Consider the following 12,896-nt stretch of genomic DNA (forward strand, 5'->3'; position numbering starts at 1 on the left):
GGACTCTAAGAGCCATTTTTGAGGAACTCAGTGTAACAAGGCAATTAAGGATATGCCTAGATACTTTTAAAACTGATTTTACATGTTCTCTGCTAGATCACAGCCACAGTGGTGCAAATACAATAATATATCCTTGTCTCCAGCTGTGAGGATTTGCAGGACTCTCCTGAATTTGCTTCACAAAAGCAAACAGAGCCTGACTAAAAGCAAAGTCCAAACTCCTGACCAATCCCTCCATCTCCAACACTTTCCATTGTTAACACACATATACTGTCACCAAAAAAAAAAGTTGATCATATTTTTGTATGCTTTTACAAATTCAAATCCTTTTAATATACCAGTAGTGAACATTAATGTGTTTTCTTACAATTCTTTAATGGTCTTGGAAACTTACCCATGTAGGGTTTTGTGCCCGCCATAGAGGAAGCTTTTTCTGAGCCTTTCACTATGGTTGCTATGTTAAAGTCAGTGATGTGAACATGTCCTGCAATTACACAAAGTAAAAAAAAAAGTTAAAATAGCACATCAGACAAATACTCATTCCTTTGTTTAACATGAAAGATTCATAACAACTCATGGAAACTCACAGTTCAGTGTTGCTCATAGCTGGAAATCATTGTATCAGCAGCAAAGTAACACAATACTTTTCCTACATGGTTGCATCCTCTATCTGCTTGCAATGCTAGACCATCTCTTACCATGAATATTCAGGACAGGAACTGTTCTCTCAGAGAAGTAACAAGCAGGAGCAGTGCTCAATTTTGTGAAGCTGTGTGTGAATTCTACCTCTCCTTACCTCTAACTAGAGCCACACCTCACAAAGTCAGGCACTCGTGACACCTGACTGCTGTCACATCCACTTCAGGTTGCCATCAGCCTGGCTTTTTCTGAATTCCCTCTGGGCAGAAATGGAGCCAAGAAGAAAAAGGATATTTTTATCATACAATAACTATTAAAATTAGATCCACGGGAGCAGAAGAGTGTGCATGTAACAGCAGCAGGTCCCAAATGATCATTCCTTTGACAGCAGTTGCAAGATGAAAGGTAAGTGGCACAAGTCAACCTGCAGACTTGCTGCCTGACCAGCCAGACAGCTGATTCCACTGCACTAATCAGACTGGATGGTCCAAACCTCCTGTCATTACTTTTTTCCTGGGGTGGTTTACAAGCACAGGTTAAATTGCTCCACCACAGTGATGCAGTAGTTGTTAATCCTGGTTTGCCCTAGGCAGGTAAACTGAATGCAAATCTAGCCTGGAAATGTATCTGCAGACTTGTAATTTGGTAAGTCTGCTGTTAGGTTTTCTTATTTTCTAGTTAAGGACTAGTTTTATATAGTAGAGTGATGTGGATATTATGGTCTCTCTGATCACATCTGGCAATGCCTTTGTAGAGAACAGAGGATGGAGAAAGGTGCTCCTTTCCCTGGCTTAGCCCTGCATTCAGATCAGGATGAGTAAATACATCATGTGCTGAACTAGAGTCTTGAGTGACAGGTTCCTGTGGTTTGGGGGTTTTTTTTGATCAAGATCTCAACCTCATTCAGTCCACAGAACAGAGCAGGCTTTAGGCATGATGCAGCTATTAACCAAGGGTAGTTGTTATTGTGTTTGTTGCCAAAGATGAAAAGAGTGTAATAAATGACTGATGCTGAGTGTTGCTACAGTGCCTGACTGAGGAACTGCAGTCTTAACAAAAGATTAGGCTGCTCCGACAGCCTAACCTAGACCCTGCTCAAAGTCCACAGGAAAGGTATCTGCCAACCTCTGACAAGTCTGCAGTCGTGCAGGTGTGAACTGGAAGTCTGAAAGTACCCAGGTTTATTCCAATCTGAGCTGGTTTTGAAGGGGAAAAGGAAAAGGACACATCCCACTTGCAGAATTCAAGATATTTCTCCAAAGGGGAGACAAAGTAGAGCTTTTCAACGAAATGGCTTGAATTTTCTCTGCAGTTTTCTCAAAACACCTGCTTACATTTTGACCCTTTCCTCCTAAGACACCCAGCCCAGGAAAACATCTGCAAACAGCAGACAAAAAGTGGGCAGACAAAAGCGATCAGTTTATAAAAGGAGGGGGGTGGGGTGGGTTGAGAGGCTGTAACAAGAATTAGTGCTCACAGCCCAGCCTGCTGCCAGATTTCAAGATGGTATTCCTCCTTCTGGAGATGGTATTCCTCCTTCTGGAGCATAGCTTTTTGCTATTTATTTCTGCAATAATAAAACACCACAGCAGAAAGCTTCCTGAAAAAGATAATTGAACCACATACAGCCACCTCATGGCAGTAGTTTTAAGCAATTCCATGTGTGCCTTAGAATGAAGAGCTGCAAGGATCTCGACAGACTAATACTTTCTCCTTTTTTGACAGATAAATATAAAGCTCTGTCATTTAAATGACAGCATTGTAAGTGATGCTCCCTATTAGAGTGCCAGCATGATAGCCTGTTGCAAAACACCTATCGTATAATATCCATTCAGACTGATCCAGAGAGTTGATTTGCAATGAAAATTGCCTCTCCTGCAGTGCATTGTTTTCCCTCCCTTTTATTAGATTTCTTTTCATTTAACAAAACCAAAATAGCACATGTGAAATGTTGTATACACTGGTTGATGGGGTTTTTTTTTGTTAAAAATGCCTTTCTGGGAGGTAAGAGATGGATTGGGGCTTTAGGTTCTGCATAGGTCACCTGCATCCTGCTGCTGATACAGCAGCAATGGGCAGCTCCTGTCTGTGTAGCAGGGCTGTGTCTGTACTGCTGGAAAAACTCCACCTTTGTTCTTCCCAATTACAGGACCACCCCAGGGCCCATGAGCTGCCTTTGGGCAGCCTTTGCCAGTGCTTAGAGGGCTGCTAATCACCTCTGGAGGCAAAGGGAGGTGTCCCAAGTGCATGCAGGTGGCTCTGCTGCCCCAGGGGCTGCAGGTATCTGGGGATACGGAGGGGGGTTGTGTCTGGGATTGAGTCAGAGCAGGGGGTGTTGGGGAATGAACCCCTCATGACTGTCAGCAGCAGACGAGGGCTGGAGGGATGTAGAGGCAGAGCTCTGCCTGCCTGCACACACCACTGAACAGTTTCATAACTTTTAAGCACAGGGATCTGGTTTCTTTTTTTTTATAGGTTTTCATTCCTGGTGTCAATATTTTGAAAGATAGATAGACCCCAATTTTCTCTAGGAGTTTTTCTAATCAGCCTCTAAGGCATCTTTTTACTGCAGCTGTTGCACATAGGAAGAAGAAAAGTAGCTATGCTGCAGGAAAAACCCTGGGATACTGACTACTTCATACTGATTCCAGAATTTCAGTGCATAGGGACTTGTCCTCATCTGAGCTTCACACTTTGTACTTGACTGCCCTTTCTGGATACTATTGTGAACAACAAATTAAATGCCAAAACCAAGCCCTGTACCCTGGCTCCCTTCTGGGGTACCAGGAACAATATTGAACCAAGCCACTTGCGTTTAGCTTTGAAGAGCTGTGAACCAAAGCAGCACACAACAGGTTGAGCAATACCTGACTGAATTCAAGGATCATGGGGAAAAAGCTCACTGCTTAGTTCCCATGGCTGTGTGAGTCCATACGATAATAAGAAGGTGGCAGGGAGAGGGGAAGAAAAGGCAAATGACCACATTCCTCTGGCTCTCTGCAAGTGGCTTTTTCAAATCCTCCCAGACCGCACAGAGTTCACATACACCAACACACACATTGCAAGCAGAAAGCATCTCAGTGGAAAGAGAAAAATTGCATTCTTTCAGTCAACTTCCAGTTAAAGCTTTACCAGGGAAAATGTGTAATTAATACCTACAGCACAGTCTGTGGCACTGAGAAACTTTATGCATGCACCTTTGGAAGCACCGTGTGGCTCATATGCCTCACTTTTCCACATGGCCTGAAATCATAGACTGGCCTGGGTTGGAAGGAACCCCAAGGATCACAGAGCTCCAACCCCCCTGCCACAGGCAGGGACACCAACCTTCAGCCTGGATCTACACAAGGTTGCCCAGGGTCCCATCCAAACTGGCCCTGAACACCTCCAGGGACGGGGCACCCACCCCCTCTCTGGGCAGCCTGTTCCAGCCCCTCACCACTCTCTCTGTAAAAAACTTCCCCCTAATATCTAATCTAAACCTTCCTTCCTTTAGTTTTAATCCATTCCCCCTTGTCCTGCCATTGTCTACCCTTTTAAAAAGCTGATTCCCTCCTGTTTGTATGTTCCCTGGAAAACCCAGTACCTGAGGTAAAAAGCTCCCTGGCTTCTCTGTTTGGATTAATTTTTACTTTTAGATAAATGAGTATAAAAAATAACAACAATTAAAACAAGTCCTGAAAGGTGGCTGAGACAGGCTGACTAACATTTAGCAGAGGTAAATGTACGTGACTTCAAACCTCATTGAATTTCTCAGTCTGACACCAAAGGGGTGAATGTGAGGACAGAGGGAAGAAACACCAGAATGGAGTTATCACCAGTGATTCAGCACGTGTCAGAGCTGATGTGAAAGCTCAACACAGTAACATTGTGGAGCAAATTCAGATCTGGTTTGCCCTCAGAAAGTCAAACCCTGTGAAGAATTGAAACAGCATCTCCCTGGGTTCACCTGCACTATGTACAAGAGCATAAGCTTATATCCTCATGAACTTGGCATGATTTAGCAGTCTGCCACTTATTATCAGGGAGTTTGTTAGAAACTGTATTATACTGCAATAGATGGGTTCAGGAAGGCTGTGCATTTCAAAAGGGGAGGCTGTTTAATGGCCATTGAGGCATCTAACAGTTTCCAAGTGTCAATAGCTTCAGGTGCATGAATTATGCTCAGAACACTCATCTTCTTAATCAGCATCGGGAATTTAAATGAGATTCAGTCCTTGAAAATTGTCCGTGGGTATGATGAGGACCAGCCCCAGTGCAGTCACACCAGGTACATCTTTAGTGGAGATTTATGTCTCCCAGCCATCGCCTTAGAGTAATACTGTTGTCAGCTCTGGTGTTCACAATAAACATCAGGCTTCGAAATACTGAACTTATGGGTGGGTTTTTTCATCCAGTTTTTGGTTTTAGGGCTCAGATTGCTTATTAGGTACATTTGTCATTTTTTCTGTTAGTTTTCAAATGAGAGCTGAGATTTCCATGCAATCAAGGAAAAGGAGTTCTAAGGGAAACTCTGATGATCGTAAAAGAATATAGCCATATATAAAGAGGCATATACAAATGTCAGTCTGAATGTGCCTTGCTCTCTCATAAGAGAAATGATTACTGAGTAAAATTATCACTAACACAGATGCAAAAGTCTGCTCTGTGAAAAAAAATCTCCCAAACTAGTAAAACACAATTAGGCTAAGAGTGAAACATTAAGGGTGTGATTCAATATGGAAAACCACTAGGAAGCAGGTACAAGACTAGAATTAGGAGGCATTCAAGGAAAATAGCAGGTAGCACCTTCAAAATGAAAAAAAACAGGGAGTCTTCACATAGCCTGTGTTTAAGCTAAGGAACGCTTTGCACAGGCTGCTAAGGATGCTAAAACTTCCCTCCATTTAAGAAAGCACCAGAAAAGACCACTGAAATTTATGAACTGCCTAGAAACCATATCCAGCTTGGGAAATGTCTGAGGCTGTAGACTGCATGAGCATGTGGGGCAAAGTACCAGAAAACCCTGCTCTGTCATCCACTTTTTGGCAACTCTTGAAGAGAAAGAACCCATTTAGAGAGGTCTCTGATCCAGGATGGTTGCTCTTCTGCTCTAAACTGAAAGCCTGCATATTCATAACACTATCTGTGGCAACAGAGAGAGGCAAAAGGAATGGAGCAGTAAAAGGAATGGAGCAGTGCCTTAGAAGAAGAAATTAAAAAGGCTGAGGCTCTTCAGCTGAGACAGGAGTGTGAAGGACTTTCTGACTATTGCAAAGATTGTGATTGTAAGCTATTATTCATCAAATCCTGCAATTCTAGAGGTAGAGGATTTTTTTTTTTTGAGAGAGTAATGTTTCAAGACAGAGAAAAGAAACCACTTTGCTTTCATGAAGGATGGTGAACTACAGCTTGCTGATGCAGGAGGTCGTAGAGGCCAATACCAGCAGGAGCTTCAAAGATACACTAGACAAACTCCTTAACAATGATTCATCCAGGTTCTAAAGGGGATGTGCAGAGATACCCTGATATCCTAATAACAAAAAATTTGGGTCATAGGGGGACTGAAGCATTTGATGGCAAAAAGTGGCAAGGGGAACTGTCGTAGAATCACAGAATCATAGAATCTCCTGAGTTGGAAGGGACCCATAAGGATCATCAAGGCCAACTCCTGGCTCCACACAGGCCCAGCCAGGTCAGAGCAGGTGACTGAGCTCATTGTCTAGACTCTTTTTGAGCTCAGCCAAGCTCAGTGCTGTGACCACTTCCCTGGGGAACCTGTTCCAATGCCTGGCCACCCTCTCAGTAAAGAACCTCTTCCTAACATCCAACCTAAACCTCCCCTGTCTCAGCTTCATACTGGACCATTGGGTTCTATCATTATTCATCAAAGAGAGGAGATTGGCACCTGTCCTGTCGCTCCCCCTCGTCAGGAAAGCACAGACTGCAAGAAGTCCATGAACAGTGTCTCCTATTGCCACTGTCTATGACAACACTGACCAAGTCTAGCCCCCAAGGAGGTCTTCCTTGGTAGACCCAGCAGGGACCTTGCTGGGTCTTATGAAATGATGTCCTGAAAAACTTCCCTGAGAGGAAATCAAATCCTTCCAAATTTCCCGTAAACAGAACGTGATAATGGTGTGATTGCTCTGCACAATGCAAAACAGATGCCAAACTAGAGCCTCATAATTTCTGCAGAAGAACCAGAAATGTTAATACCAACATTGCTACCAAATAGTTATAGAAAAAAAAAGAAAACGTACTAATCTGTTTGCTACAGCTTCTTTTTCTGCATTTTAAGCATTACATGTCTCCTTAGACACCATGGAGAGATTTAAAGACAGCTTTAATTTCTTTAATATTTCAGAAAAAAAAAATAACATGGACCAGACTTTGCAGCTTTTTTCCTAGACACTGTTTCAGATATATTGTTCTAAACTGTTAAAGGGAATAGTCCAGGAAAGAGAATACTGTTATTGAGAGGATTCTGTAATGTTTTTCTCTGTATAAGACAGTAACAATACCTCTCCTGAATCACCAAGTAGTCCTTTCAGCTATCTCTGAAATAATTCAGGTTCGGATGTGTGTTAGCAGAACAGAGCACCACTACTAAATTTAGAGATTAGTATTAGTTGAAAGAGGGAAACCTGAGATGGAAACTTAATAGGAGAGCTTTATAAAGAGCATTAATTTCCTTAGAGAGGTCTGCTTCCAGTTCAGAGTGAACCCTGAAAACATCCCTGCTTTCTCTCCTCAGAGGAGACTCCTCTGTGGAATGGAGACTCTCATCAGAAGAACAGGCAATCATCTTCTGGTAGGGGCTGAACACTGTTTGAAGCAGTTGATTACTCCATTCTCAGGTAGCATTAGGCTTCTTGTGATCATCAAACATTTATCTCCACTGATGCTTCAGAACCCATAATCATGAATGTGGAGATGAGGCTTTGCTGAGAAGTATATGGGAAACTTTAGGCTTCTCTGATGGAATGATTTGAATGTGCTGTGTACATTTTCATGTTGTTTTTTCCTTTGTAAATTAGATCGATCCTTTTTCTGGCTTAAGAAAAATCTCCTGTTTTCACTACTTCTGCATGCCTGAGCTATATTCTTGAAGACATATTCATAAATTCTAATGAGCAGCAATATCTATACTCTATAATCTTGGTATATGTTACAAAAGTCAGCCAGTTTAACTGCTTGAAGATGTAAGGCAATGTGAATGGCATAAGAATTCTCTTCGACCTCAACCAAATAGGTTTCTTCAGTGAGGTCAAGGAAATCTAACAGATTTTTCCACTAAGTGAAATCTGACTATTCCCCCAAAATTATGCTACTATATTGAGGCTGGATCACAGCTTTTATGGACTTCAAGAAAAGTGTTCATCTTGCAAAACATACATCTGTATCTTTACTCAAAACTTCCTAAGGTATTAGTAATCAAAGAGAAGCAGATTACATAAAACATGTTTGTGTCTTTCAGTTATCTGTGAAGGAAGCCAGTGCTGATGAGCACGGTACAGGCACTTGTCCTACTGACGTCATGTCGTTTAATGAATTCAAGTGTGTAGACCCCTACCTAGGTTGAGAGAATTACATCTCCCAACCTCATAACAGGCCTGTGAACCAAGAATCCACGAGCTGGTTAATTCTGCTGAGCAAAGTCTGGAGAAGCATGCTTGTTTCACTGCTTTTGGATGGGTATGCTATGAGGGAGCAGTGTTCTGTTACTTTAGAGAAAAAGGGCTATCCATCCCAAAATTTCTACTCTGGCTACCAATATTTTTGTTGCTGAACTGCTTATAATCATCAGAAACCCTACATTTTGCTGTATATATCACACTCTGGTGTAGCTGCTTCTTTGCAGTACAGTACTTGAGCCCCCATAGGAAAGCTCTTGCAAGAAACTGACTTTATGCAGTAATTGACCTTGATGAGGGGCAAGGAGAGATAAGGGCAACTGTACTTCAAAGGCTGTCAATCAGAGATTTAATACACTCACAGTCATTTTGCATTGCCTTTGCCATCGTTAATTCACCCAGGACTTAAAGACAAGAGATTTCTATTTCATGCTTATTTGCTGATATTAGTGTCTAGGGAACATTAACACTTATGGGCCTGACACATTAAATTCCTGAAGTTTCAGATGGTTTAAAACTCCAACATTATGCAGCTTTGTTGGCTTCCATATTTCCAGGGACAAACTCCAGCTGTTCCCAATTGACTTTAATCGACTTTAACTTGTGTACCCCAGAAGCTCTGCAATGGATTTTGAAAGATAATGGTAACGTTGGCATCATTTCAATTTTGTATTTTCTCAGAGATTAACTGCTTTTAATCAATTTCTGAGGTGCACAAAGCACAACAAGACTTTCCCACAGTAGCAAACACACATCTCCTTTTTCCTATTAGTCTTACATTTTTCTGTTCTGAGGGATACATGGTTAATGTTTTCTTTTACCAGTATTTTCTCATGTTCTTCCTATGAATAGTTGAGAAATGATGCATGAGGTTTTAGCAAAACACATCATATATCACGTATACGATTTGTGTTTCAAGAAATTAGCTGCTTTTTTTCATACCACATCTATCTTTCTTTGACATCACAGAATTAGAACTGCAAGTTCTAAAGCTGATCATGTTGTCTAGTCCTTTTTATGTTATTTAAGCCAGAACAGCATGTAAAGGTATAAAAATTTTGCAGACATAGAGGCAAAGTTCCATGTTCCACATCTAAATTGAGAAAAGTAATTTCAGATACCTACATGCAAAATAATTTGCTATATGAAATTTCTTAACCCTTCAGAAGTTCTAAGAAAGCCTGAAGTGTTTGGTATTGTCCTACTGGTAGGCTCCTAAAAAGGAATTTTGGTGATTCACACTAATGCAGTTAACAAAACATTAACTTCTTTTCATCAGTTGTCCCTGGTGATCTCAATTCATATTAAATTCCTTATTCTTCAGGACTTGCAAGTGTCAGATCAGCTTTTTTTTTTTTTTCAACTGGGAGGGAAATTACAAAATCCACAAGGTGGACAGAGAAAGTAGGACAACAGGAATCAAACATCTGGGGCTAATTTACAAAGCATGTCACCAGCGTTTTACTTAGATCTCAAGAATTAGAGCTATCTGAGAGAAAGCAGTCAGTATTCACTTACCATGTTCATCCAGCAGTATGTTGTCGGGTTTGATGTCCCTGTAAAATAAGGAAAGGAATGCATTACATTTCATACCCGAATTAAAACTGCAATTTTGAAGTTTTCCCCATCTGGGTATGAGGGCCAAGTCACTTAAATCATTACAAAACCAATGAAAACCATATCATACATAAAGGCAAATGATCTTTATCTACATCTTTTTACTGGCCTGAGAAAACATGCATACTAAAGAGGCTCTCTAGGTTTCCATTTTATGTGGTTTTGTTTTCATATGGTTGGCATTGACATGGATTTGGTTTTCAAGATTATGTACTTTATTCTTTATAACAGCAGGAACAGCAAGATGGAAGATTTGCATCTAGGAGGTGCCTGATTGCCTCAGGGACTCCACATTTGACAGACCCAAGAAATCATGTAATTGGAAACAACAGTGATCTACCCTTTCTGCCAGACGCCACTAATCTGCCATGCTCATGCACGTGATCACTCACATCTTGTAGAGTTCTGCTAGCCGTCTCCTGCTAATTGGGAAAGTCTAGCAGCTCTCCTTTTAGCCCCCAAATCCCCACCTGGCTGTCCATAATGGCAGGTACTCTGCTGGGGGAAGGAGCAGGAATAAGGGAGGATGGAGATTTTTGATGTGCTGAAGAATCAGCTCAGCTCTGCTGTTCTTGGCACAAGGCAGGATTGCTCTAGGGATCTGCACTTTCAGGATCATTCTCTGTTGACCTATGTTCATGCTGCTGTCAGGAGGGATGGAGACAGCTTTCCCTCACCATTGTTGGCCATTCCCACGCTCTTTCTTGGTTTAGCATCATTGCTTAAGGTGCAGACTCATTCTAGGAGAAACTCATCTCTTCCCTTTTCCAGCCTGAATCAGTCCCTGCTCTGGCTTGCCCTGCAGCTTGGTGACTGTGGTGTGGCAGTGTTGTGTGGTACTGCTTTTACACCAGCAACTCACACTTCACACAGTTTCAAAGTCATGTTCTCAGTGTGGCATTGCCAGAGTGAGAGATGCATCAGTCCACCTGGGGCAAAACATTTGTCCCTTGGGCTGAATTTTCCACTTATCTCAAAAGGGAAAGCACTGTAAACTTTAAAAATAACCTGTCAAATGATTCTGCAAATGAACTCCAAACATTTCCACCTGCCTAATTTCTTTTAGCCAAGGGGTGGCTTAATTATTCCAATTTAAATATTTTCCTAGGAAGCCCTATCCTGGCTGAAATGCACACGAATGCATACTTGGATTTTGTTAACAAATATTCCCCAGTAAATGGAATAAAGGAAAAAGAGAAATGTTGCAAAAGAAAAATGTGTTACACCAGAACACTTTAAAAAAAATTAATTTTAATTAAAGAAAGACTTCTAAAGTAAACATCATACAGAAATAAGATAGCAACAGTAATTATAATACGTATATTGTTTGCATGTTATGAGTTCAGTCATCACCCAGACTCCACACCTTTCCTAACAAAAGGAAGCTTACAGTTCAGTATGCTGAATTCCAAGCCTTTTAGCCCTTCCTGAGAATCACATGAAATTGTAATCTGCACTAAGATTATGTTTACAATTTGTCTAGCAGCAGCTGGGGAAACGTAGGATAAATAAGAAATTACATTGAATCATTCCCTGAGCATTTGGAAATAATGTAGGATGTGTATGTGTCTGTGTAAGGAAAAGGATCCCACTATGAATCACCATCTGGAATGGAAATTTAAAATTATATCATTATTTCAGACTGAAATACTATATTTCTTCTGCACAACGTACAGACTATCTATAATTACCTGATTTAGCAGCAGTTCTAGTTATATCTCTAATGTCAGAGTAAATCTCTCCTAGAGCCCATGTCACCCATAAACCTACAAACTGACTTGTCTCTTTCTTCTCCCCTGTAGTCAACTTGTCATTTCATTTACTGTATCAAAACCTCACCTTCCCCTGTTTTCACATGGTGAAGTCATGAGTTGCAGGCAAACTATAGGATTAAATATCTTTGGTTGTATTATAAAACTTCTCTTTGGTGGAATTATCATAGGAAATCCTATACATTTTTATACATGATCCCTAATCTCTCGGTTGATGAGACAGTTTTCAGAAGAGCTGCTTTTCAGCTGGTATCAAATACATTTGCTAGTAAGAAAACGATCCCTGGGTTTAGATAACTGTTTTCTGATAAGAGCTGGAACTGTGATTTCATGTTGAATAGTTTTTGTGAACTTGAAATTACAGCAATGACATTCCCTGGAAATAAGCATGCCCTAGGGTTTATACTTCACAAAGGTTACCAAGCCCAGTTTGATTCTGCACTGTTCATGTGGGTAAAAATATTGAGGGTCACACCCAAATACATTAGGGCCTGCCTCTGGCTTCAGATGATACATTCAACATCACGCCAAACTTTTCCCCAGTTTCAGAAAACAAAAATTAAGAATTGGAATGGTACAATCTAGTACTTCACTGGGAATAAGACTGATCAAGATGAGAAATTCAGCTTTGTCTGTAACAGCCAGGTCTGTAACAATGCAGCACCCAGGGATTGCTCATTACAAGACTGTTCCTTTTCTATCTTTTTTTTTTTTTTTTAAGAAGATGGGTTTGAACAGTTTGAATACCTGCTATGGAATTGCACCATTAAATAGACTACACATTTTTATTGCCACCAGAAACGACAGTGACAAATCCACTTGACAACTGTATGTCTCATCAAATACATTCTTCATGCAGTTGCATCAGTAATATTCAGAAAGTTGAGTGGTAAAATTAGATCTGTGCTTATCTTTCTGTGACTAATCCAGGCAGTGGCTGCCACTTGATACAGATGCAGAGAGACCAGAAAGCCTTTTTTCCTACCTTAAGGGAGCTTCCCCACCGCGGGCTTTGCCAACTTTGCTCGCTTTGCTCAGAGGCAGGACTGTAGCTGGGGGCAGGTACAAAAGAGTGTGTTTCCTTGTGCAGAGCAGCCCAACCCCTCAGTGCCTGTGACAACTTGATGGACTCAGAACCACGCCCCAGATCTCAAAATGGGCTATTTTGACCAGCTTTCACAGCAAGTAAAAGTCACGGGCTAACTTAAGCCAAGAGGTGAACAAGTTTCTTAAGGAAGATGCTGCCGTTTTG

General features: G+C 41.2%; 1 protein-coding gene across 2 annotated transcripts in view; it reads right to left on the bottom strand.

The window, feature by feature from the left end:
• STK32B (serine/threonine kinase 32B) overlaps positions 1-12,896 on the bottom strand; it is a gene marked incomplete at both ends in the record, with an annotated part of 141,752 nt that overhangs the window by 33,850 nt on the left and 95,006 nt on the right. Inside the window, 2 exons of one of the 2 annotated variants that reach the window (XM_084266665.1) lie at positions 395-484; positions 9,774-9,811. In XM_084266665.1, the coding sequence (XP_084122791.1) occupies positions 395-484; positions 9,774-9,811 (128 nt within the window). The remainder of the gene's footprint in view (positions 1-394; positions 485-9,773; positions 9,812-12,896) is intronic. The other variant, XM_084266666.1, reaches the window with a different exon arrangement.

The sequence above is a fragment of the Gallinula chloropus genome (assembly GCF_964237585.1).
Source record: "Gallinula chloropus genome assembly, chromosome: 7".
In the NCBI taxonomy this organism is placed as follows: Eukaryota; Metazoa; Chordata; class Aves; order Gruiformes; family Rallidae; genus Gallinula; species Gallinula chloropus.